At 44.7% G+C, this 27,483-nt stretch overlaps 1 protein-coding gene across 1 annotated transcript; it reads left to right on the forward strand.

The window, feature by feature from the left end:
* The first annotated feature begins 238 nt into the window (after window positions 1-238).
* LOC139321332 (cell adhesion molecule CEACAM6-like) lies at window positions 239-27,483 on the forward strand. The gene is made up of 7 exons (XM_070950002.1): window positions 239-287; window positions 3,165-3,500; window positions 4,087-4,368; window positions 22,590-22,850; window positions 24,320-24,592; window positions 27,081-27,329; window positions 27,455-27,483. The coding sequence occupies exons 1-7, from the start codon at window positions 239-241 to the stop codon at window positions 27,481-27,483; spliced, it is 1,479 nt and encodes a 492-aa protein (XP_070806103.1).

Here is a 27,483-nt window from a genome sequence, read left to right on the forward strand (position 1 = left end):
TTTGTCTCCATTTCTCCATCCAGACATCCCCCTTTGCAAGAATGACGCCAGAGAAAAGGAGGCGGTTCGCTTGGGAAAAAAGGTGTAAAACTTCGTGGGTCAGAGCCGGGAGCAAACACCTTCTTCCTTCTGAGGGGAGAGTTGGTCCGTCAACCTTGGTAGTTCTGGTGGCAGAGAACGGATTCTGGAATTCTTCCTGCGGCTGGGCGCTGAGCTCTAGAAGAAGTCAACCTACACCATGGAGAAAGGACCCTTTGCTCTTGGTGGGAAGTTGCCATACTTAGCAGGTGAGTCGTTGTGAAGTTTGTTGGGGTTCCCCTGAGATTTATTTTTTTTATTTTTATTTTATTGAATTTGTATACCGCCCTACTCCCGAAGGACTCAGGGCAGTGAACAGCCATAGAATAATAATAATAATAATAATAATAATAATAATAATAATAATAATAATAATAATAATAATAATAATAATAATAATAATAATAATAATAATTTTATTTCTATACCGCCCTTCTCCCGAAGGACTCAGGGCGGTGTACAGCCAATTTAAAAACACAAGACACAACAATAATTAAAAATTAAAATAATTAAATAGATTTGGCTGATTTAAAACCCCAAAAATTTAAAATACCTCAATTAAATAAAACATATAGATACAAAATTTAAAATAAACTAAAACGAATTAAATAATTCGTTGAGCCTGGATAGCTCAACAGACTAAAAGCCTGTTATTAACATTCAGCTGCCTGCAATTACTGCAGGTTCGAATCTCGCCAGGCTCAAGGTTGACTCAGCCTTCCATCCTTTCTAAGGTAGGTAAATTGAAGACCCAGTTTGTGGGGGCAATAAGCTGACTTTGTATAAACATACAAAAGTATGAAGGCTATTGCTTAACGCGTTGTAAGCCGCCCTGAGTCTCCGGAGAAGGGCGGCATATAAATCTAATAAAAATAATAAAATAAAATAAATAAATAAAAATAAAATTTGGCTGAACAAATTTAAAACCCCAATAATTTAAAACCAAATTTAAAATTTCCATTTAAAAAGGGGAAAGACTTAGGTCAGGCCAGCTTGATGGAATAAGAAAGTCTTAAGCGCGCGACGGAAGGTGCGCAGATCTGGGATCCTCCGTATCTCCGGGGGGAGCTCGTTCCAGATCGTAGGTGCCCCCACAGAGAAGGTTCTCCCCCTGGGGGCCGCCAGTCGACATTGTTTGGAGATCATGGCTAGACAGGAAATGGTAGCCATGTGAGTGTGGACTTAGATGTGGGGGGGCATGTCAGAATACCGCATCAAGTTTTGGTCACCACGATATTAAAAAAAAAAGACACTGAGACTCAGGAAAGAATGCAGAGAAGAGCGACGAAGATGATTAGGGGACTGGAGGCTAAAACTTATAAAGAACAGTTGCTGGAATTGGGTAGGTCTAATTTAATGACATCTCCACGCCAGGCCACCCCAACGATGCCCTTGAAGTGATGTCCCAGTGCCTGGAGGCTGTACGGATCTGGATGGGGAGGAACAGGCTCAGGCTCAACCCTTCCAAGACTGAGTGGCTGTGGCTCCCGGCATCCCGATATGGTCAGTTGACTCCATCACTGACCATTGGGGGCGAGTCCTTGGCCCCCACAGAGAGGGCTCGCAATCTGGGAGTCCTCCTGGATACGCAGCTGTCCTTGGAGGAACATCTGACGGCTGTAACCAGGGGGACCTTTTATCAGGTTCGCCTGATTCGCCAGTTGCGGCCCTTTCTTGATCGGGATTCCTTGTGCACAGTCACTCATGCCCTCGTAACCTCTCGCCTTGATTACTGCAATGCTCTCTACATGGGGCTCCCCTTGAGGAGCACCCGGAGGCTCCAACTGGTCCAGAACGCAGCAGCGCGGGTAGTGACGGGAGCAGCATGGCGCTCCCATGTAACACCGCTCCTGCGTGAACTGCACTGGCTCCCGGTGGTCTTCCGGGTGCGCTTCAAGGTGTTGGTTATCACCTTTAAAGCGCTCCATGGCATAGGGCCTAGCTATCTTCGAGACCGCCTACTGCCACCGACGACCTCCCACCGACCCGTGCGCTCCCACAAAGAGGGCCTCCTCGGGGTGCCATCAGCCAAACAATGCAGGCTGGTGACCCCCAGGGGGAGGGCCTTCTCTGTGGGGGCACCTACCCTCTGGAATCAGTTGCCCCCTGAGATAAGGAGAATCCATGACCTCAGTGCCTTCCGCCGTGCCCTTAAAACTTTCTTTTTTCAACAAGCCGGGCTGGCTTAATTTCTTTTTAAGGGTTTTTTAATTGTTCTGTTTTGCTTATCGTTTTAATTAATGGGGCCAAATCTATATATATTTTTAAATGTGTTTTAATATTTGTATCTGATGTTTTTATCTGGCTGTTCACCGCCCTGAGTCCTCAGGGAGAAGGGCGGTATACAAATTCAAAATAAAATAAAAATAAAATAAAATAAAAAATAAAATAATGAAAAGAAGGACCTCGGGGTGACATGATAGCAGTCTTCCAATACTTGAGGGGCTGCCTGGAGTGGGGAGGGAATGGGGATTTTATTTTATTTATTATTTATTTTTGAATTTGTATACCGCCCTTCTCCCTAAGGACTCAGGGTGGTGTACAGCCACATAAAAACATAGAGTACAAATATTAAAATACCATTAAAAGATATATATAAATTTGGCCCCATAATTAAAAACAGTAACAAACCAATTAAAACATTTAAAAAGTGTTAGGCCAGCCCGGCTTGCTGGAAAAAGAAAGTTTTAAGGGCACGGCGGAAGGCACCGAGGTCTTGGATTCTCCTAATCTCTGGGGGCAGTTGGTTGCATTGTTTGGCTGATGGCACCCCGAGGAGGCCCTCTCTATGGGAGCGGACAGTGCAATATCCTTGCCCTGGAGTGGGGTGGGAATGGAGATTTTGCAGTATCCTTCCTCTGCCACGCCCACCAAGCCACACCAAGTCCATAGAACCGATAGTAAAAAAAATTTGGATTTCACCACTGGGTTCTCTCTTCCATATACGTTTGGTAAATGCAGCTTGGATAGAATGAACATTTTGATTGAACGAGTGTTTTTCTCTCTCTCTCTCTCTCTCTCTCTTTTTTTTTCCCCTCTTCATGTGATAGTTTTCATCCTCAGCTCTAATTTCCTGTCAACCCAAGCCCAGGTAACCAAATACAACCTCCCCGTTTTCATGAACCCCTCAAATGCCATAGAAGGGGACAGAATCAATTTGACCATCGGTTCTGCCTCGACTGCCTTCATTATTTGCAATTGGTATCGAGGGGCAGATAGTCAAAAAAATTTGATCGTCACCGTCTACCTGCCTCCGTTAAGCGGAAACGTCTTCGGATCTGCCTACACCGGGCGAGAAACTGTAGGCCCGAATTGCTCTCTCCACATTGAAAATCTAAACCAGGATGACTCTGGAACCTACACAGTGACCAAAGATGGACCGTCTGTCCACGGAAAAGGAGAACTCAGCGTAGAGGTTCTAGGTATGAATTTTCTCTTCCCTTCCGCTTCAGCTGGCTTTGAATGGCTCCCTTGGTAAACCCCTTGCCCATTTGTCCCTCAGGAATGATAAGCAAAATCAACAGGGAAGCCAGATTCACTTAACAACCGTATTCCTAATGTATCAAATGCAGCATTTCGCTTAACAACTGTCGTGAGACGGGGCAAAATTCACTTAACAATCGTCTCCCTTAACCCCAGAAATTTTGGGCTCAATTGTAGATCGTAAGACGAGGATTACCTGTATTCCAGGTGTGAAATCTACTTACCTTCCCTACCAGTTCGGAAATGCACGTGCACGCTTTGACCCTTCTGCGCATGCGCAGAGGTTAAAAACAGGTTACTTCCTGGTTAAAACCAGGAAGTAACAATAACCGGGCAGATGGGTATAGCCTCACGCTGCCGTTGCTACCGGTTCTCCGAACCTCCCACCGCCCTCACTACCGATTCGTCCGAACCGGTCCGTACCGGTAGCATTTCACCCCTGCTGTATTCCACCCGATGTCAAATTTCGAGGCTTAATCAGCCATGCGCCCAATGCTCACGGTGGCCATTTTTTGTCTCTTTCAGCTCCGGGCTTACTGCCCAAGCCGAGTATGTCCATCGTCCAGCTTTTCCGAGAGAATATGGATTCGGTTCATCTCAAGTGTGACACAACCGTGAGGTTTGCAAATATCATCTGGCTGCAGAATGGGAAACCCCTCAACGCCTGCCGTCGGATCCAGCTGTCCAATAATAATCAGACCCTCACCATACAGCCCGTTCTCCGTCGTGATGCTGGCGCGTATCAGTGTCATATTTCCAACCCCTTGTCTGGTCAAAGGAGTGACACCACCACCATTTCTGTGATCTGTGAGTAGTCACATAATGGTCAGCTTTTTCTCCCTGAGAGAAATCTGCCATAGGTTGCATATCAGTACGTGTAAGAGTGGGGATCTATAAAAACAGTCCTTAAATTTTTATACCGCTTCGTGGCGCGTTACAGCCCTCTCTAAGCGGTTTACAGAATCAGCATCTCGCCCCCAACAATCTGGGTCCCTCAGAATACAGAAGAAGAAGAGTTGGAAGGGATCTTGGAGGTCTTTAATCCAATCTGCTGCTCCAGCAGCGAACTTTATACAGAACCGTTGTGGCGCATTGGTTAGAATGCAGTATGACAGGCAAACTCTGCCCACTGTCAGCAGTTCGATCCTGACTGGTTCAAGGTTGACTCAGCCTTCCATCCTTCCGAGGTCGGTAAAATGAGGACCCAGATTGTTGGGGGGGCGATAGGCTGACTCTGTAAACCGCTTGGAGAGGGCTGTAAAGCATCGTGAAGCGGTATATAAATCTAAGTGCTACTGCTGCTGCTCTTTTTTTTCTCCTTCCTTCCTGCCTGCCTGCCTGCCTGCACAGTAGTTAGAATGCAGTATTGCAGGCTAACTCTGTCGACTGCCAGCAGTTCGATCCTGACCGGTTCAAGGTTGACTCATCCTTCCATCCTTCCGGGGTCAGTAAAACAAGGACCCAAATTGTTTGGGGGCAAGATGCTGTTATTTGTAAACTGCTCAGAGAGTGCGGTAAAGCAATATGAAGCGGTATATAAATCTAAGTGCTATTGCTACACCATTTCAAATATTTGTCCAATCCCTTCTTAAAAACTTCCAGTGTTTCAGCACCCACAACTTCTGGAGGCCAGTCGTTCCACTGGTTAATTTTTCTCACTATAAGGAAATTTCTCCTTAGTTCTAGGTTGCTTCTCTCCTTGATTAGTTTCCATCCATTGCTTCTTGTCCTGCTTTCTGGTGCTTTGCAGAATAAGTTGACCCTTCTTCTTTGGGGCAGCCCCTTACTGTAGATATTGGAACACTGCTATCATGTCATCCCTAGTTCTTCTTTTCACTAGATTAGACATTCCCAGTTCCTGCAGGGGTGAAATCCAGCAGGTTCTGGAGAACCAGTACCGGAAATTTTGAGCAGTTCGGAGAACTGGCAAATACCACCTTTGGCTGGCCCCAGAGTGAAGTGGGAATGGGGATTTTGCAGTATCCTTCCCCTGGAGTGAGGTGGAAATGGAGATTTTGCAGTATCCTTCCCCTACCATGCCCACCAAGCCACGTCCACCAAACCACACCACACTCACCAAGCCATGCCCACAAAACCAGTAGTAAAAAAAAAATGGATTTCACCACTGCATTTATTTATTTGTTTGTTTGTTTGTTTGTTTGTTTATTTATTTATTTCATGTATTTATATGCCGCCCTTCTCCAGAAGGACTCAGGGCAGAGAATACGAGTTAAAAACATGTACAACTAAATCCCATTTTAAACCAAATTAACTAATAAATAATAAAACCCAGAATCAGAGTTATCCTCCGGTCCCCTAATCATCTTTGTTGCTCTTCTCGGCACTCTTTCCAGAATCTCTACATCTTTTTTATATAATAGGGCGACCAAAACCTAATGCAGTTTTGGTTGCCATATTATCAAATATTATTTTTTAAAAAATATCTAGGAGAACTTTTAAGGTTCTTAAAGGGGAAAAGGGATGATGACCAATTGCTACAAGCCCCTCAACCTCTCCCTAAATTATGTTCCACAGATGGTCCAGACGCTCCTGTGATCAAGATGACTGCCAAGTTCCTCACCCAACCCTCCAACCGAAGACTTAACTGCAAAGCCAGCTCGTTTCCTGAAGCCGAGTATCGTTGGTTCCACAACGGGGAGGAATTCAGCAAGAACGCTGAAGTTCTTCTCAAGAACGTTCAGTCAGGGACGTTTACTTGCCAGGCGACGAATCCTTTCACTCAGCGGAAGGAAAACACCACTTTGGAGATTGAGTAGCGGCTGCGTAGCCACTATCCGGTGCTGAGATTGCTATTTAGAACCACCTTTCTGTGGCCAATGACTTTTCCGTGGCGTCTGCTACACCTCAAATTGGAATTGCTTGCTTTGGGGTGCTCGGCGTTCTCTGAGCTGGGTTGTTTTCTTGCAGACGTCTCATGACCCAGCTAGTTAACATCATCAGTGCTAGAAGGGAGTGGCGTTTGCTCTCTATTTATAAACCCAACTCTCTTCTAGCACTGGTGATGTTATGTGGCTGGGTAATGGAACATCTTGCATGAAGACAACCAAGCTCAGAGAGTACAAAGAAACCCACAGTCCTCCTCCTCTTCCTCTTCCCCTTCCTCCTCCTTCTCCGCCCTCCTCCTCCTCTTTCTCCTCCTCCCAGTCTCCTCCTCCTCCTCTGCCACAAATCCCACTCCCTTCTAGCACTGATGATGTTACCTGATTGGGTAATGGGACGTCTGCAACCAAGCTCAGAGAGCACCAAGGACCCCACAGTCTTCCTCCTCCCCTCTTCTTCTTCCTCCTCCTCCTTACAAACCCCACTCCCTTCTAGCACTGATGATGTTACCTAATTGGGTAATGGGACATCTGCAAGAAAATAACCAAGCTCAGAGAGTAGGAAGAAACACACAGTCCTCCTCCTCTTCCTCTTCCCTTTCTTCTTCCCCTTCCTCCTCCTTCTCCCCCCTCCTCCTCCTCCCCTTCTCCTTCTCCTTCTCCTCCACCCCGAACCCCACTTCTAGCACTGATGATGTTACCTAATTGGGTCATGAAATGTCTGCAAGAAAGCAGCCAAGCTCAGAAGGCACCGAGGAACCCCCGCAGTCCAACTCTGATCTACAAACATTGTCTTCTATAGCTACTCCTCATTGGAATGCTCTAATGATCTCTCGAGCCTGCCTATCTCATTTCCGATTATCAAATAATATTTCTGATTCAGTCTATGTACCACCTTGAGTAAGGCGCAATGATTATGATGGGATGAATAAATGATAAATAACACGTCTCTCTAAAAATCAGTTAAAGGAGACTTTGAGACTTTTTGCCATACGTGACAGCCAGAGGTGGGTTTCAGCAGGTTCTGACCAGTTCTGGAGAACCGGTAGCGGAAATTTTGAGTAGTTCGGAGAACCGGCAAATACCACCTCTGGCTGGCCCTGACCCCATCTATTCTCTGCCTCCCGAGTCCCAGCTGATCGGGAGGAAATGGGGATTTTACAGTTTCCTTCCCCTGGAGTATGGTGGGAATGGAGGTTTTACAGTATCCTTCCCCTGCCACGCCCACCAAGCCACGCCCACCAAGCCATGCCACTCCCACCAGCAGAACCGGTAGTAAAAAAATTTGAAACCCACCACTGCGCGACACCCAGCTCTGAAGAACCTATCAGAGAGCAGGGGTATCAAAATCCTTCCTCCCCTTTTCAAACTTTAGAGGAACTTTTCTCTTCAATCCATATTTTCTCTGAGCTAATCGTTTATCATGTCACTTTTTTTTTTTTTAATTTGATTTATATGCTGCCCTTTTCCGGAGACTCAGGGCGGCTTACAATGCGCTAAGCAATAGCCTTCATCCTTTTGTATATTTATACAAAGTCAGCTTATTGCCCCCACAAACTGGGTCCTCAATGTACCCCAGAATATAAACAAACCTACCAACGTAGAAGAAAGAAAACAAAAGGCACAAGAACGGAACTGACATCCCGATATTTAAAAGCAAGCACAGGTTCTCCTCGACTTACGATCACAATTGAGCCCCAAATTTCTGTTGCTAAGTGAGATGTTTGTTAAGTGAGTTTTCTTGCCACCGTTGTTAAGTGAATCACTGCATCTGATCAAGTTACTTTTTTTTTTTTAATTTGATTTGTATGCCGCCCTTCTCCGGAGACTCAGGGCGCCTTACAATGTGTTAAGCAATAGCCTTCATCCTTTTGTATATTTATACAAAGTCAGCTTATTGCCCCCACAAACTGGGTCCTCAATTTACCTACCTTAGGAAGGATGGAAGGCTGAGTCAACCTTGAGCCTGGCGGGACTTTTTGCAACCTTCCGTCGAACGGGGAAGCCAGATTCACTTAACAACCGTGTTACTAACTCAACCTCTGCGGCAAGGAAAGTCGTAAAACGGAGCAAAACTCGCTCAACAAATGTCACGCTTAGCAACGGAATCGTTGGGCTGAATTGCGGTCGTACTTCGAGGACGACCTGTGTACTAAAAATTGCCCGTTAGAAACCAGTACTGTCCAGATTTGAACAGGTAATATGGAGGACGCCCCAAAGGAATTTGAGAAGAGTGGGTCAAAGAGAGCTAGTGAGCCCACACCCCATTCTTGTCCCAACCTGGTCCTCAGCTCACCACAAGGCAAACAGCTCGGTCAGCGATGTGGAATGCCAGAAACCGATCCATTTTTAGATGTCTCAGGATCACCGCCCTAGCAATAAACCATAAAAGCCATCACTTTTTATGAGTACGCTGAGGTGTTTCACCAAATTTGAGACGGTGGGGTTTTCCCGGGATGACATTTTTATTTTAATTTTTTTTTTCAGTTTTACTTCCTTCAAACATCTCATTCCCTGAGCAAATATTTTATTTTTTTCTGGCTCACGGTATGCCTTTTTTTTTTTTAATTAGAAATTTTAATAGACAAGGGAAACTAAACAAAAAGAAAGTTCCAAAAAAAAGGCGAAGAGAAAGAGAAAACAGAAAGAAAAGCCTGTAGTACAGTGGACTAAAGCACTGTAATTAACATCTGCTGCTTGCAATTACTGCAAGTTCAAATCTCACCAGGCTCAAGGTTGACTCAGCTTTCCATCCTTTCAAAGGTAGGTGAAATGAAGACCCAGATTGTGGGGGCAATAAGCTGGCTTTGTATAAATATATAAAAGTATGAAGGCTATTGCTTAATGCATTGTAAGCCGCCCTGAATCTCCAGAGAAGTGCAGCATATAAATTAAAGCAAAAAAAGAAAATAAAAGCCAGAACGGTTTATATTAGGGGGTATTTCTTTTTTCACGGTGTTTACTAAAGCACCTTCGTAAAACGGTTTATGGTGTGCCGTTGCTGGGAAATGTGGCAATGAATTGTGTGTGTGTGTGTGTGAAAGGGCTCCTGCACACCCTTGCCATGAGGAAGGTGTTAAGAATTTGAACGGCCCAAAATCACATTAGCTGGCTTCTGATTTTTCAGTTTCTAGCCTGGTGCCTTTAACCACTACCCAAAATTACTTCTCACAGAATACTCAATTTGCAACCATTCGCTTAATGACCATTCAAATTTACGACAGCACTGAAAAAAGTGACTTAGGTCCAGTCCTCATACTTATGACCATTGCAGCATCCTCACGATCGTGTGATCAAAATTTAGATGCTTTACAACCAGCATGTATTTAGGGCAGCGTCCCTGGGTCCCACAATCGCCGCTTGCGATCTTCCTAGCCGGCTTCGGGGCAAACAAAGCCAATGGGAGAAGCTGGATTCGCTTAATGACCCTGTGATTCATTTAACAACTGCAGTGGTTCGCTGAACACCAGTAGCAAAAGGTCTTTAAAACCGGGTGCGAGTCATTTAACACCTGTCTTGTTTAGCCAAGGAAATTCTTCACAGATTTTGTCTGAAGTGGTGTAGGGTTTCCTGCCTAAGCAGGGGGTTGGAATAGAAGACCTCCAAGGTCCCTTCCAATTCTGTTATTTTATTTCTATCCTAGACTCTAGAAAGAGTGCAGAGAAGAGCAACCATTTAGAGAGGGCTGTAAAGTACTGTGAAGCGGTATATACCCTGTTTCCCTGAAAATAAGACCTCTCCAAAAATAAGCCCTCCCCAAAAATATTTAAACGCATGTACAGCTGGTCCCCGCCATTTCAGGGTTAGGGAGACAAGGCTGGAAATCAGGTAAGACGACAAGAAGAGCCCTGTCTTATACCACATGCCCCAAAATAATAAGGCCTCCCTGGAAATAAGGCCAAGTGCTTATTTCGGGGTTCAAAAAAATATAAGACAGGGTCTTATTTTCGGGAAAACATGGTAACGTAAATCTATGTGGTATTGCTATTCTGACAAGCAAAAGTTTCACTTAACAACCATGTTACTAATTTAACAACTCCACTGATTCACTTAATAACTATGGCAAGAAAGGTTGTAATATGAGGCAAAATTCACTTCACAACTGTCTCGCTTAGCAACAGAAATGTTGGGCTTAATTGTGGCCGTAAGTTGAGGACTACTTGTTAGCCTATAAAAACGAAACCAAGAACACCCCGTGTTACATTATTCTTACTAATATATGGATGATTTCTTATCCCTGGATATATATTTGTGTTTACAAAGACAAAATGATCATTTTTCAGCCGTTCAAGCCTGAAATTTATCATGCTAAAACGGTGCCTGTGGGAAAAGTTGGCCACACAATCGTTTTTTATAAAAGGAGCTGTGTTTTGAAGAATAAATCCCACTGGATTGTCACTTGGAGCAGTGAATCATGTTGTGTTCATATCCCATTCTTTTATTTGTTTCCAAAATTAATATTCTGCCCGAGCCTAATGGACTGTGGAGGAAGGGGTGGGGGGTGGGGGAAAGCAACAGAAATAAAATATAAAAGACAATCATCCTATAAAGTTTAAAATATGACAATGTGCAAAGAAACAACTAAGGGCCCAAAGCACACTAAGATATGGTGGTTTTTCAGACGTTTGCAAAATGCAAGCAGAGACAAAGCTATTCGTTTCTCCTGAGTAGTGGGTGGGTGTATTTGGTGTAATATATATATATATATATATGTGTGTGTGTGTGTGTGTGTGTGTGTGTGTTTCTTCTAGCCAGGTTTTCCCTACGTAACCAAGGTTTTTTGTAGCTACATATATATGTAGCTACATATATATATATATGTAGGTCTTTGGTTATTCGGGTTTTCTCCCGCGTAAAATTAGAGGTGTCTTGGCACCGTTTCGACGAAGTCTCATTCGTCATCTTCAGGCTGGTGTTCTCGGCTTCATGCTTCTAGGAGCAATGTCCAGAAAACAAATATCTATATCTATATCTATATCTATATCTATATCTATATCTATATCTATATCTATATCTATATCTATATCTATATCTATATCTATATCTATATCTATGTTTTCGTAGATTTTCACGGGTAGAGGTATGCACGTTTTTGGTGTATTTGGGTCTTTTCCTGTGTAAGATTGAGAGTATCTTAGCGATGTTTTGACCAGGTCCCACTCGTCATCTTCAGGCTGGTGTCTTCGGCTTCGTACTTATGCGAAGAAAGCACGAAGCACGAAGCATGAAGCACGAAGCACAAAGCACGAAGCACAAAGCACGAAGCACGAAGCACGAAGCACGAAGCACGAAGACGAAGACACCAGCCTGAAGATAACGAGTGCGACCTCGACGAGTGGGACGAGTGGGAAGATGACGAGTGGGACCTCGTCGAAACGTCGCCAAGATATTCTCAATCTTACATGGGAAAAGACCCGAATACACCAAAACTTGGTTTGAGAAGAGCAACAAAATGTTTGAGAAGAGCAACAAAATTGATTAGGGGACTGGAGCAGTGATGAGTTTCAAATTTTTTTACTACCGGTTCTGTGGGTGTGGCTTGGTGGGCGTGGCATGGCTTGGTGGGAGTGGCAGGGGAAGGATACTGCAAAATCCCCATTTCCAGCTGGGACATAGGAGGCAGAGAATAGATGCGGGCAGGGCCAGTCAGAATTTTTACTACCAGTTCTCCGAACTATTCAAAATGTCTGCTACCGGTTCTCCAGAATTGGTCAGAACCTGCTGAAACCCACCTCTGGACTGGAGGCTAAAACATATAAAGAACGGTTGCAGGAATTGGGTATGTCTAGTTTAATGAAAAGAAGGACTAGGGGTGACCTGATAGCAGTGTTCCAATACCTGAGGGGCTGCCACAAAGAAGAGGGAGTCAAGCTATTCTCCAAAGCACCTGAAGGCAGGACAAGAAGCAATGGATGGAAACTAATCAAGGAGAGAAGCAACTTAGAACAAAGGAGAAATTTCCTGAGAATTAGAACAATTAATCAATGGAACAACTTGCCTTCAGAAGTTGTGAATGCTCCAACACTGGAAGTTTTTAAGAAGAGACTGGATGGAATGGAAGCTCATCCATCTTAAAATGGCTAACTCAGAGAAACATTGAACCAGGTTTTCAGATGAATGAATCTTTTCAGAAAGCTCCCCACTCCCTACATCTATGCACATACCTATACAGGGCATGTGGTCAGAAAAGTCAAGATGGCAGCCAACTGAAGCGCCACCTGTTGGTCATGATCTATTGTGATCGTCACCTTTGTTGTTGTTTTTTTCTTTTGGATGTTTTCAGATCCTGCAGCCCAGAGGACAGACAATATATAGCATGATAAAATAAGAGCAAGCAAAGCATTCTTTTAGCAACCGTCACAACCAGCAAATTCTGCCCAAGTCTGGAAAGTGAATCCTGCTGCTTCCATCCTTACCCTTCTGACTTAAAACTATCTCCTGCACAGACACAAAAGTTATTTTGCAAATGCAAAACCGGGAGTGCTACGAAAATAATATTGTGACGCAACAGGCTTCAATATTATGGATCACAACATGGGCTGTGTATTCCTTTTGTCTTTTGTCCGTAAGAGCAGGAATAGGCTGGCCTTCGTTTGTAACTGATGTTCCTGCTGTAATACAGGACGAAAGAAAATAGTAAAACAGAAAAAAAAATATATATCAATGTACCCCAGAATATAAACAAACCCACCAACGTAGAAGAAAGAAAACAAAAGGCACAAGAACGGAACTGACATCCCGATATTTAAAAGCAAGCACAGGTTCTCCTCGACTTACAATCACAATTGAGCCCCAAATTTCTGTTGCTAAGTGAGACGTTTGTTAAGTGAGTTTTAGCCCTGACCTTTCTTGCCACCGTTGTTAAGTGAATCACTGCATCTGATCAAGTTACTTTTTTTTTTTTTAATTTGATTTATATGCCGCCCTTCTCCGGAGACTCAGGGCGGCTTACAGTGCGTTAAGCAATAGCCTTCATCCTTTTGTATATTTATACAAAGTCAGCTTATTGCCCCCACAATTGGGTCCTCAATTTACCCACCTTAGAAAGGATGGAAGGCTAACCCGGTTGTTCGGTGAATCCAGCTTCCCCGTTGACTTTGCTTGTCAGAAGGTCACAAAAGAGGATTCACAAGACCACGGGACACGGTGGTCATCATAAATACGAGTCAGTTGCCAAGCGTCTGCATTTTGACCACATGATCACCGGGAAGCTGCAAAGGTCGTAAAGTGTGAAAAACGGTCGTATAAGTCACATTTTTTCAGGGCCGTTGCAACTGAACGGACCCTGAACAAACCGTTGTAAGTCGAGAACTTCCTGCATTTAGGAGCAGAAAAGAAAGATCAGAAGCCTTTTCAGTATATATAATGTTTTATCTCAGTGTTTCTCAACCTTGGAAGCTTGAAGATGGGTAGACTTCAACTCCCAGAATCCCCCAGCCAGCAACACTGGATTCTCGTCCGCCATCTTGTGGCCTGTTAGGTTTAATGCTGTGTTGCGCAACCTCAGCAACTATAACAGTGTTTCTCAACCTTGGTAGCTTGAAGATGGGTGGACTTCAACTCCCAGAATCCCCCAGCCAGCAGCGCTGGCTGGGGGATTCTGGGAGTTGAAGTCCACCCATCTTCAAGCTTCCAAGGTTGAGAAACACTGTTTTATCTTATTTTAAATGGAATTGAAAACAGCTATTTTGGGGATGGGTGGGTTGGAGGATAGGTTTTTGATAGTACCATCTTGGAACGAGTAACCCTGGAACCTCTTTGTAGATGCATTTTTTTAAAACCTGGGTTTTCTTTTTTCTTTTTATGTAATAGAATAGAATAACAGAGTTGGAAGGAACCTTGGAGGTCTTCTAGTCCAACCCTCTACTAGGCAGGAAACCCTACACTACTTCAGACCAATGGTTATCCAACATCTTAAAAACTTCCAGTGTTGGAGCATTCACAACTTCTGGAGGCAAGTTGTTCCACTGATGAATTGTTCTAACTGTCAGGAAATTTCTCCTTAGTTCTAAGTGGCTTCTCTCCTTGCACTCATTGCTTCTTGTCCTGCCTTCGGGTGCTTTGGAGAATAGCTTGACTACTCCCTCTTCTTTGTGGCAGCCCCTGAGATATTGGAACACTGCTATCATGTTCTTGACACATAATGTTCTTGACATCCTTCAACAATGAGAATGATAGCGAGAAATGCTGGGTCTATAACTTGAAATCAAATTAAATCTTTATTACAGGCACAGTATATAACATCTCCTTGTCTTTGTCCTTTAGAGTCGGGGCTAAATTATGTGTGCAAAAGGCAGCAAAATACATAAACTGGAGCCCTTTGTAACTAGTAAACCTGTCATGAACATCGAATGATGCTTTCGCCTGAACTGGAATGACTCATGTTCTTTTAGCAAATAATATAAATATATACACTAATATATATATATACTAATTCTGAATGTACTGCATAATATGCATTCCTTATTTTTCCATTACAACTTGGACATCCAGCCACACCTTTCTGGGAAGGGCAGGTAGGTGTTGGCTCATTTGGAGAAGGTTGAGTGGCCTAGAGGTGACCACATACTGGTTTCCTGACATATAAAAGCTGGAATCTTCCTGGTGGTACCAGCTGTGGTTTTGAACAAAAGAAGAGGAAGATTTACCAGCCTCCCAGTGCGGAGAAAGTCACCTTGCTCAATGGACGGTGTATGCAATAACCTTGGATGGAGAAGCTCCTGGTGGATGGTGCTTTGGGCAGGTATGGATGAGAAGCTCGAGTAAGCAAGGGCTGGATGTGATATTTGGTGGAGTAATAAGGGCCTCATTTCAATTTATTTTTTTTTTAAATTTGATTTATATGCCGCCCTTCTCCGGAGACTCAGGGCAGCTTACAATGCGTTAAGCAATAGCCTTCATACTTTTGTATATTTATACAAAGTAAGCTTATTGCCCCCTCAAACTGGGTCCTCATTTCACCTACCTTAGAAAGGATGGAAGGCTGAGTCAACCTTGAGCCTTGGAGAGATTCGAACCAGCAGTAAATTGCAGGCAGCTGTGTTAATAACAGGGTGCTTAGACCACTGTACTATCAAGGCTCTTTTCCTGGCGTATCTACCTGGATTCTGCTGGATGCATGACATCCATGGTGGCTTTATTTCACGATATATACGAGACCGCCTTCTGCCATCAACAACCTCCCACCGGCCAATACGCTCCCACAGAGAGGGGCTCCTCAGGGTGCCGTCGGCCAAACAATGCCGACTGGTGACACCCAGTGGGAGAGCCTTCTCTGTGGGGGCACCAGCCCTCTGGAATGAGCTGCCCCTAGAGCTTCGTCTTAGCCCCAACCTGCGCACTTTTCGCCGCGCCCTTAAAACCCTTCTGTTCCAGCAAGCCGGACTGGCCTAGTACGAATTTTAAATGGGTGTATGTGTGTTTTAAATTGAGGGCCAAATTTTATATATCTGACTTTAATTGGTTTTAAATTTTATAAATTCATGTGTTTTAATATGGCTGTACACCGCCCTGAGTCCCTCAGGAGAAGGACGGTATAGAAATTTAATAAAACCTAAACCTAAAACTAAACAAAACAGGGACTTTATTGCCGATGATTTTTTTTAAATAGATTTTTTATTATTATTATTAAACATAAAAAATTCAGTGTCTACATAAACAGTGTGTTGTCTGGGTACAGTTATTTTTGAAAAATAATAATAATCATAATAACAATGATATTCGTAACGTTAATAATAATCACATAATAATAATAATAATAATAATAATAATAATAATAATAATAATAATAATAATAATAATAATAATAATAATAATAGTATTTGCTTTTCCATTTTAGTAAACCTTCCTTATATAATGGATCATTCTCTTAAGCGTTTAAATTTCTAAAGTCTGTTTCTGTTACCGTGTTTCCCCAAAAATAAAACCCTGTCTTATATTTTTTTGAATCCCAAAATAAGCGCTTGGCCTTATTTTCGGGGAGGTCTTATTATTTCGGGGTGCGTGGAGCAAGATGGGGCTCCTCTTGCCATCTTACCTGATTTCCAGCTCTGTCTCCCTCACCCTAACCAGAGGAAATGGCGGGGACTGACTGCTCATGCGGTTAAATATTTTCGGGGGGGGCTTATTTTCAGGGAGGTTTATTTTAGCGCATGCGCTCAAAAACCCAATTGGGCTTATTATCCAGGTAGGTCTTATTTTTGGGGAAACAGGGTAATTAGCCATTGGTAAATCCCATGTTTAAAAGTATTCTGTTTCTTCCTTCTCCTTAATTTTAGGTGTTATTCTATTCATTTCTGCACATTTCTAATTTTTTTTTTTATTACACTTTCATCTGTAGGGATCTCTTCATTTTTCCATTGTTGTCCAAACAGTGTTGCTGATGATTATTATTGATTTAGTTTTGGTTATGGAGTCTCAAAATCCATGAAAGTGCCAAAGGTCCACTTTTCCATATCTCAAAAGGCAATCAATGTTTTCCTTAATTAACATTTAGCCATTATAAGGTCCTTAACCTAAGCATAGCTTGCTTGATCTGGGATTAGCGTGTCATGCTAAACCAACCACAGTGGTTTGGTTTAGTTTAGTTTAGTTTAGTTTAGTTTAGTTTAGTTTAGTTTAGTTTAGGTTAGGTTAGGTTAGGTTAGGTTAGGTTAGGTTAGGTTAGGTTATTGTCATTGCACCTCCTACAATGAAATTAAATGCCATCTTCCGTGTACATCATACATAAGGAAACTATAAAAATAAAACAAAAACATACATCCTTCACATTCCATATGTAATTGAATTGAAAACCCCTGATACTGCATTAATATTACACTATACAGTAGAGTTCAATATAGTTACTGCTCCGGGATAGAAGCTGTTTTTCAGCCTATTTGTCCTTGTCTTTATTATCCGGTACCGTCTGCCAGATGGTAATAGTTCAAAAAAAAAAGGAGGGGGGGAGTGCCCAGGATGAGATGGATCTTTAAGAATCTTTTGAACTTTCTTAAGGCAGCGGGAGCTACACAGCTCTTCCAAGGAGGGGAGATGGCAAACAATGATCCTCTGGGCAATGATGTTAACCCTCTGGAGTGCTGTTAATTTGTTAGTTAAATTTCCTGAAGATGAAACTCAAATCCTTTGGCCACCTAATGAGAAGGAAGGACTCCCTGGAGAAGAGCCTAATGCTGGGAAAGATGGAGGGCAAAAGAAGAAGGGGACGGCAGAGAACAAGGTGGCTGGATGGAGTCACTGAAGCAGAAGGCGTGAGCTTAAATGGACTCCAGAGGATGGTAGCGGACAGGAAGGCCTGGAGGAACGTTGTCCATGGGGTCGCAATGGGTCAGACATGACTTTGCAACTAACCACAAAGTTAAACAAATTACGGGGTCACCAGGTGTTGGTGTGTGTGTGTTAAATTCCTTCAAGTGTTATCCACGTTGCTTTTTCTTCTTCTTCTTTTTTAATTGGTTGATGGCATTTTCTAATTTCTCCTGCAGGATACTAAGAATGATTTTACTGATATGAGGATCTGGACCCCTGTGATGGAGCAGGCAAAACATTGTCCAGAACTACCTTTTCTGCAATTAAATTCTAGGAAGGGGTCTTTTGCTTGATGAAATGTGTTTTACTGAGACTCTTTCGTTTCCCTCCCTCCCTCCGTCCCTCTTTCTCCTTTCAACCTACAGGTGCCATCCTCCATGGCAGTTTCCACACAGCTCAAGCTGAAGAGCCAATTCCTTTTGTGGTAGTTCCTCCAGAACCAATGGAGAACGGAGAGGTCCTGTTGATCCCACTATTTCTCCCAAATGATACTTTCTCCTGCACCTGGTTACGGAAGCTATCAGGAGCCCAGGCGCAAATAATCGTGACGGTTGTACTGCTTCCACCAGGTAGTAATACAACCGGACCAGGATATACTTGGAGAGAAACGGCCTACCCCAACTGCTCCCTTCGCATCAAGCCCTTAGGACTGAATGATACTGCAACCTACATGCTTATAGCAGGAGGAGCTACATCTTCTAATACGGGAAATGTAAGCTTAAAAGTCCAAGGTAAGAGTTGTTAACCCTTCTATTATTATTATTAATTTTGAGACAGGGAGGTTATTCAGCTGCAGATGGGGACTTCTCATGAAGTCCTCCACGAATGAGTGCCTTCCTCCTTGTGATTTTTTTCCAGAAGGATCTGAAGACATTTGTCAGCGGGCCTGGGGACCCCAAGTTGATTTGGGGAGCCAGTCAAGTGGCTTATATGATTGCGTTTGTGGTACTCATGGGGCGGGGGTGTTTCTCGTGGTTGATTTCTAATGCTGTACACTGCAGTGGTGGGATTCAAATTTTTTTACTACCGGTTCTGTGGGCGTGGCTTGGTGGGCGTGGCAGGGGAAGGATACTGCAAAATCCCCATTTCCTCTCAATCAGCTGGGACTCGAGAGGCAGAGAATATATGGGGGCGGGGCCAGTGATGGGTTGCCCCCGGTTCAGAGGAACCGGTAGTAAAACTGACAGGAGGCCCTGTCCACCGCCCCGGATGTCGTCATTGGCGATCTGTGCATGCGCAGAAGCTTGGCGAGCGAGCGAGCGAAGCAAGAGCGTGCGCATGATCCCGTTGCAAACCAGTAGTAAAGGTAAGTAGAACCCACCCCTGGGCGGGGCCAGTCAGAGGTGGTATTTACCGGTTCTCCGAACTACTCAAAATTTCCGCTACCGGTTCTCCAGAACTGGTCAGAACCTGATGAATACCATCTCTGGTACCATGCCCTGGAGTCACAGATTTTGAGTTGGGTGACCCTATAAATTTGTTAGAAAGAAAGAAAGAAAGAAAGAAAGAAAGAAAGAAAGAAAGAAAGAAAGAAGGAAGGAAGGAAGGAAGGAAGGAAGGAAGGAAGGAAGGAAGGAAGGAAGGAAAGAAAGAAAGAAAGAAAGAAAGAAAGAAAGAAAGAAAGAAAGAAAGAAAGAAAGAAAGAAAGAAAGAAAGGAGGGAAGGATAGTGAGGGAGGAAGGAAGGAAGGATAGTGAGGGAGGGAGGGAAGAAGGGAAGGAGAGAGGAAGTGTGGAAAGGAAAGGAAAGGAAAGGAAAGGAAAGGAAAGGAAAGGAAAGGAAAGCCATGCCCACCAAGCCACGCCCACAGAACCAGTAGTAAAAAAATTTGAAACCCACCACTGCCCCACGGACCAGATCTAAGAACCCTGCAGGCCGGATCTGGCCCACGGGCATTGAGTTTGACACCTGTCACTCTGGTTTCTATCACTGCACACGAGTTTGCTGGTGATAATCGTCTCTCTCCTGTCTGCAGAGTATGTGCCGGAGCCGGTTGTCACCATCACTCCAACCCCTTTCCTGATGGAGTCTCAGTCTGTTCAGCTACACTGCGATACACCTATCACTCAAAACGTTAGCTGGTTAAAGGACGGAAAACCTCTCCACCCTGGCTACAGTCTCACAGATTCCAACCGGACCCTCTCCATCGACTCGGTCACCCGGAATGACACCGGGGACTACCAGTGCCGAGTCTCCAATGGAATCATTGAAGTCACAAGTAAAGCTGAACACCTCAGTGTGATCTGTGAGTATTTGGCGTCCATCTCCTCCAGCTCAGTTTCACATGTCACCTATGGAGGTGTTATTTTACATTGCAGGGTCTCTGTAGAGGACATGTTAAAATCCGTCTGACACATGAGGTGTCCTCTGTCATAATGTGTGTGTGTGGGGCGGCAGGGGGGACAACCTAAAGAGAGAATAAGTTCTACTCTTTCAAAAACAGCCTGATCAAGAAGAAAGAAAGAGAGAGAGAGAGAGGGAGGGAGGGAGGGAGGGAGGGAGGGAGGGAGGGAGAAAGGAAAGGAAAGGAAAGGAAGAAAGGAAAGGAAAGGAAAGGAAAGGAAAGGAAAGGAAAGGAAAGGAAAGATTCAAAGGAAGGAAGGAAAGATTCAAAGGAAAGATTCAAAGGAAAGATTCAAAGGAAGGAAGGAGGGAGGGAAGTAAGGAAAGAAAGTTTCAAAGGAAAGATTCAAAGGAAGGAAGGAAGGAGGGAGGGAAGGAAAGAAAGAAAGATTCAAAGGAAGGAAGGGAGGAGGGAGGGAGGAAGGGAGGGAGGGAAGGAAAGAAAGAAAGATTCAAAGGAAAGATTCAAGGGAAAGATTCAAAGGAAGGAAGGAGAGAGGGAGAGAGGGAGGGAAGGAAAGAAAGATTCAAAGGAAAGATTCAAAGGAAGGAAGAAGGAAGGAAAGATTCAAAGGAAAGATTCAAAGGAAGGAAGGAAGGAATATAAACGAAAGGAAGGGAGAAAAGATTATGGACGTGTGGTGAGCCCCAAAGACCATTTCTTTCTCATCAAGGCTTTATGTCCCTCAGAGAGATTGTTTCCTTATTGCACCTGAGTAATTTGGTCCGGCCTCAACTCAAAAAGTGCTTGAACCTTAACTGGGGCAAAGGACTCCCACGGTGGGGGTAAACAGCCTCTGAAGGTCAGAGGGGAGAGCATTTATGATGTTGGTAAGTGCAGTGAGAAGCGTAGGCAGCACCCAGCCTCTCAGAAGAAAGACCAGCTGGAGAAGGTGAGGAACAGGGCAGGGCAATCCGGCCGAACTCCATGACCAAATGGAACCCATCCCTGGCCCATAAAGAGAGGCAGCACTGCCTAGTAACCAGTCCCTCACACCAACAGGAATGGCCCCCAATGAGGACTTAGCTACCATTGCCGAAGGAGTCTCTTCTCTGAGCTTTGGTTAAAACACAGCAGCTAAATTCATGACAGGGATGGGGTGGTTGAGGCTACCTTGCTCACAAGGAATTTCATTGATGACGCGGCCCAATTCAGACGTCCTTTTTTGTCCTTAAAGGTATGGAGGCCTCACAATCAAGACCGTCTTTGTCTGTGGAGACTCTCAGTCATCCTGGTCGTGGTTGTCCCAACCTTTTTCAAGAGGCAACTGGACTTCCTTTGTTTTTTTTTCTTGAAGACGTTTCGCTTCTCATCCAAGAAGCTTCCTCGGTTCGGACTGAATGGTGGAGAGTAGAAGGATATATATTCCTTGCAGTCCTCTGGTTGTTAGTGCTCTTCCTGAGAGTGCGGGGTCAAAGAGGCCATCTACATTAAGATTGAACAGCCCTCTCTCAAAGGGAAGGGGAAGAATAGACATCACCCGTCTCCTGTTTACAACACGGTCCTTTCAGCAGTTCCAAGAAGGTGCCACACCCATTTGCACTATTCAGGAGACCCTGAGGGCACAGAGATAAACCTCCATGTGGCCTCAATGACTCTCAGGAAGAGCACTAACGACCAGATGACTGCAAGGAATATAAATCCTTCCATCCTCCACCATTCGGTCAGAATTGAAGAGGCTTCTTGGATGAGAAATGAAACTTTGTCAAGGACAGGGGTCGGCAACCTTAAACACTCAAAGAGCCACAAAGATCCTAACCGGAAGCCCCCCGTTCAATTCTGGAGCTGACCGGAAGTCCGGTTTCCCCACCATAAAGTCTCCTCCTAGCATGGCGTCCTTTTTCCTCTACCCGTCCTAACCGAAAGCCCAATCAATTGTGGAGCTGACTGAAAAACCCGCCCCTTGCCATAAAGTCTCCTCCTGGCGCGCCTTGCTTTCCCCCTCCCCTAACTGGAAGCTCCTCCTCTCAAAATTGTGGCGCTGACCGGCAACAGGAGCCTCGGTGGTGCAGCGGACTAAAGTGCTGTTAAGTGCTAGCACTTAGCTGCCAGCTGCCTGCAATTAGTGCAAGTTCGAATCTCACCAGGCTCAAGGTTGACTCAGCCTTCCATCCTTTCGAGGTAGGTAAATTGAGGACCCGGATTGTGGGGGCAATAAGCCAATTTTGTATAGAACAACACTGATTAGGGGGGGCTGAAAGCCCTAATAAGTAGGTATATACAAAAAAAGTATGCAGGCTATTGCTATAATGCATTGTAAGACGCCCTGAGTCTACCGAGAAGGGCGGCATATAAATTGGACTAATAAATAAAAACAGGGAGCCGCAGCAGAGGGATGAAAGAGCCACAAGTGGCTCCAGAGCTGCGGGTTGCCGACCCCGATCAAGGAAAACGAAGGAAGTCCAATTGCCTCTTGAGAAAAAAAAAATCACCTTTGGGACAATCCTGCTTGCTCTTGCGCGTGAACGGCTGGAAGTATTCCGCCGAAATTGTTCCGTTCAAATCGAAACTTTTCTGCATTGCATCTTTGTCCCCAGATGGTCCAGAGGTACCTGTCATCAGTCCAAATAACGCCTGCAATGAAAGGCACATAAACATCATACTCACCTGTCGGGCTGCTTCCTATCCCGAGCCTCAGTATACTTGGTTCCGTAATGGTGTCTGGATAGATAGCGGGCCCAAATTATTCATCGAAAACTTCAACGAGAATCAAACCGGGATCTACGTCTGCGAAGCCATGAATGAGCTCCTTCAAAAACGGTCGAGAAGCAACGTTCAGCACATTCGCTTGAAGGAAAGTACGTATGAGCAGTGGGTTTAACACTTGTGGTCCGTTGTCACTGTGGGTCTGGGGCCGAGGCTCCTTTCACCAGCACTGTTTGTGGGATCACCTGCCACAACTTAAATCAGTCTTTAAGGCATCAGGGACTGGTTCTGTCTGGAGAGAGATTTTTCCGTGGATTGGAAGGGCCGTGGTTTCGTGTGCTGTCTGCATCCCACGGATGGGGCTTTGCTTGTTTGCGAGGCCCGGTTGCTGGCATGCTGTGGCCCAGTGCCAGTCCACAGACCAGGAGTTGGGAATCCCTGACTTAAACCTCAAAATAGAAACGATCCTTGGCTCCATTGGTTGAGAAAGGTATTGTTTATTAGAGATCAATTGTAGAGGTAGTCGTCGACTTATGACCACAATCGGCTCCAAAATATCTGTTGCTAAGTGAGACAGTTGTTAGACAGGTGACCTTCTGACAAGCAAAGTCGTGGGGGTTCACTTAACAACCGTGTTACTAACTTGACAACTGCAGTGATTCACTTAACAACTGTGGCAAGAAAGGTCACAGAATGGGGCAAAATTCATTTAAAAACCGTCTTGCTTAGCCACAGAAATGTTGGGCTCAATTGTGGTTGAAAGAGAAGAAACACTGCCTGTAATAAACAAATGTATTTATTTGTTTACTTGTACCTCGCCTGTATCGTTTTTGCAAATCGCTCAAGGTGCGAAACATATCCAAAACTCCTTCCTCTTCCTATTTTCCCCACAACAACAATCCTGTGAGGTGGGTTGGGCTGAGAGAGGGGGGAGAATCCAAGGTCATCCAGCTGGCTTTCATGTCTAAGGCAGGACTAGAAGTCACCATCTCCTGGTGATTGGCCCAAAGTCATTCAGCTGGTTTTCATACCTAAGCCAAGACTAGAACTCATCATCTCCTGGTGATTGTCCCAAAGTCCCGCAGCCATCTTTCATGCCTAAAATGGGACTAGAACTCACCATCTTTGGTGATTGGCCCAAAAGTATTCAACTGGCTTTCATATCTAAGGCAAAACAAGAACTCACCAACTCCTGATGATTGGCCCAAACTCATTCAACTGACTTTCATACCTAAGCCAAGACTAGAACTCATCATCTCCTGGTGATTGTCCCAAAGTCCCACAGCCGTCTTTTATGTCTAAGGTGAGACTAGAACTCATGGTCTCCAGGTTTCTAGCCTGGTGCCCCAACCACTAGACCAGTGTTTCTCAACCTTGGAAGCTTGAAGATGAGTGGACTTCAACTCCCAGAATCCCCCAGCCAGCGCTGCTGGCTGGAGGATTCTGGGAGTTGAATTCCACCCATCTTCAAGCTTCCAAGGTTGAGAAACACTGCACTAGACCGAACTGCCTCTCCATTATCCTTCTCCATTCCTGCATTTTGCTTTTGTTGTGTGTCACTCCAAGTCTCTTTCTCCTGGTGAGACCTTCTGCATCATCAACTCTTTTGCCCTCCTTGCAGGTTGCGTGAGTAATGTAACTATCAGCGGTCCATCAGAAGGCATAGAGGGTAAAGACATCTCCTTGGACTGCACAGCCAAAGGTGATGAAGTTCAGTATTCTTGGATGAAAGAAAACCAGCCGGTGGATGAAGATGAACATATCTCTTTTGCAAACAACAACCAGACTCTCAATTTCCATCCATGTCATCGAGCTGATGCTGCTAAATATAAGTGCCACGCTCACAACGACTACTCTTCCGATGAAAGCGATTTCTTTGGCTTAAGTATCGTATGTAAGTCAACGGGCCTTACTTTGCGTTTGGGTTAAGAGAGGGGCCAACCTCTCATATGGAGCAGGGGTGGGTTCTAAATTTTTTTACTACCGGTTCTGTGGGCGTGGCTTATTTTGTGGGTGTGGCTTGGAGGTCATGTGACTAGGTGGGCATGGCTAGCTGGTCAGAGTCATTTCTGGAAGGTCCTTGCACTTACGACCAGTCCTCGCACTTACGACCCGACTCATTTGTTTGCTTTTAACACTGATCAGCTGTAGGGCGGCCCTTTGAAGCCGGGCGGCAAGAGTTTAAAGTGTTTTTTTCCCCTCTAATCATCAGCTGGGACTCAGGAGGCAGCAATAGATTGGGGGTGGGACCAAATAAAAGGTAAGAATAATGTGGGAGAGCAGGGGGGAGAACCGGTTTGGTGACGTCATATCGTCACCGCTACCGGCTCGGCCGAACCGGACCGAACCGGGAGGAACCCACCACTGATATGGAGGCTGAAACATACAAAGAACGGTTGCAGGAATTGGACAGCTCTAGTTTAATGAAAAGAAGGACCAGGGGTGAGAGGATAACAGTGTCCCAATATCTCAGGGGTTGCCATAAAGAAGAGGGGATCAACTTATTCTCCAAAGCACCTGAGGGCAGGACAAGAAGCCACGGATGGAAACTAATCAAGTAGAGAAGCACCTCTGAACTAAGGAGGAATTTCCTGACAGTGAGAACAATTGATCAGTGGAACAATTTGCCTCCAGAAGTTGTGAATGCTCCAACACTGGAAGTTTTTAAGAAGATGTTGGACAACCATTTGTCTGAAGTGGTGTAGGGTTTCCTACTTGAGCAGGGAGTTGGACCGCCAAGATCCCTTCCAGCTCTATTCTGAATTGACTGAATTGGATATATCTAGTTTAGTCAAAAGGACTAGGGGTGACATGATAGGAGTCTTCCAATATCCCAGGGGCTGCCAGAAAGAAGAGGGGTCAACCTATTTTCCAAAGCCCCTGAGGGTAGAACAAGAAGCAACGGATGGAAACTAATCAAGGAGAGACGCAACTTAGAACTAAGGAGAAATTCCCTGACTGTTAGAACAATTAATCAGTGGAACAACTTGCCTCCAGAGATTGTGGGTGCTCCATCACTGGAGGTTTTTAAGAAGAGATTGGACAACCATTTGTCAGATATCATATAGGCTTTCCTGCTTGAGCAGGGGGTTGGAGTAGAAGACCTCCAAGCTCCCTTCCAACTGTTATTCTATTATTCTGTTTTTCCTTCTTATTCTGGAACGGAAGAAAAGAGTCAGCAACTAGAAAACCGAGTGCAGGCTACGAAGAGAGGGATGTTTGCCTCACAAGCTTTCCAATTTCGTCAGATAAATGCAGAAGCTACCTAGGTTGTGAACTTTTTGCAAACTCTCTGTATCCTGAGGTCTTCCAAACTTACTGTTTTGAACACATTCAATTCTCAGTGTAGGGATTGTAGCGGTTTAGGCCTTGCATCGCTAAATAGCCCAGGAACAGGAGTGAAATCCAGCAGGTTCTGACAGGTTCTGGAGAACCGGTAGCGGAAATTTTGAGTAGTTTCAGAGAACCAGCAAATATCACCTCTGGCTGGCCCCAGAGTGGGGAGGGAATGGAGATTTTGCAATATCCTTCCCCCAGGAGTGGGATGGGAATGGAGATTTTGCAGTATCCTTCCCCTGCCATGTCCACCAAGCCACGCCCACCAAGCCACACCCATAGAACCAGTAATAAAAAAATTTGAATTTCACCACTGCCCAGGAATCACCACCTCATTTGGCAACCTAGGGGCTACATTCAAATGAAGTGGTAAGCTGAGTTCATTTTAAACTTGGTTTGTTTGGGAGGGGTTCAGTAAATCAGCACATTTTATGAACCCAGCCTGTTTCTCAGCCCCAAATCTGGGTTGATTTAGGTTTTGCCAAGATTGGCATTCAGGTCAGTCTAGGCCAATGTTTTTTTCAAAGTTGTTTAATTTTCAGATGCGTGGACTTCAACTCCCACAGTTCAACTTCCCATGCTGGCTGTGGAATTCTGGGAGTTGAAGTCCGCCCATCTGAAAATTGCCAACTTTGAAGAAAGACTGACCTACCGTGTTTCCCCGAAAATAAGACCTCCCTGGATAATAAGCCCTCCCCAAAATATTTAAGCGCATGCACAGCTGGTCCCCGCCATTTCCTCTGGTTAGGGTTAGGGAGACAGAGCTGGAAATCAGGTAAGACGGCAAGAGGAGCCCCATCTTGTTCCACGCGCCCCAAAATAATAAGACCTCCCCAAAAATAAGGCCAAGCGCTTATTTCGGGATGCAAAAAAAATATAAGACAGGGTCTGATTTTCGGGAATACACGGTAGGTGACATCCAGGGCCGTCCCTTCCCCAGACCCGTTACACAAAATGAAATGGAAGCATTCTTCCTTGTATTTCAGAAGATCGCAAGGCCGTGAAAGATATTCTTCTCTCTTTTAAATGATGTCTTTATCTTGCAGATGGACCTGATGCTCCTTTTATCAATGAGACAGTTGACATCAACCAGGAAAAAATCAGCCTCATGTGCGTAGCTGTTGCCTTTCCCGCCACAGAGAATAAGTGGTTTTTCAATGGAGAGCTAGTTCCGGACAACCCCGAGGTGCTCATTCTGGAGATCATCTCAAACAATTCTGGGAATTATACTTGTCGAGCAACGAATCCCAGATCTAAGTTAACACGCGAGACCTCTCTGGAGATTGACATGATAGGTGAGTAGAAGGAAGGAAAACCCTAGGCAAAATCCGTGGCAAAAAATAATTGAGGGGCTCCTGCCTGGGGATTGACTATGAAGACACACCTAATATTACCTTGTGATCTCTTTTTCTCTCATTAGAAAGACGAACAAGCTTAAGACGCCGTTGA

This window comes from Pituophis catenifer, unplaced genomic scaffold, assembly GCF_029215685.1.
Source record: "Pituophis catenifer annectens isolate HBS135680 unplaced genomic scaffold, rPitCat1.0.hap2 SCAF_9, whole genome shotgun sequence".
NCBI lineage: Eukaryota > Metazoa > Chordata > Lepidosauria > Squamata > Colubridae > Pituophis > Pituophis catenifer.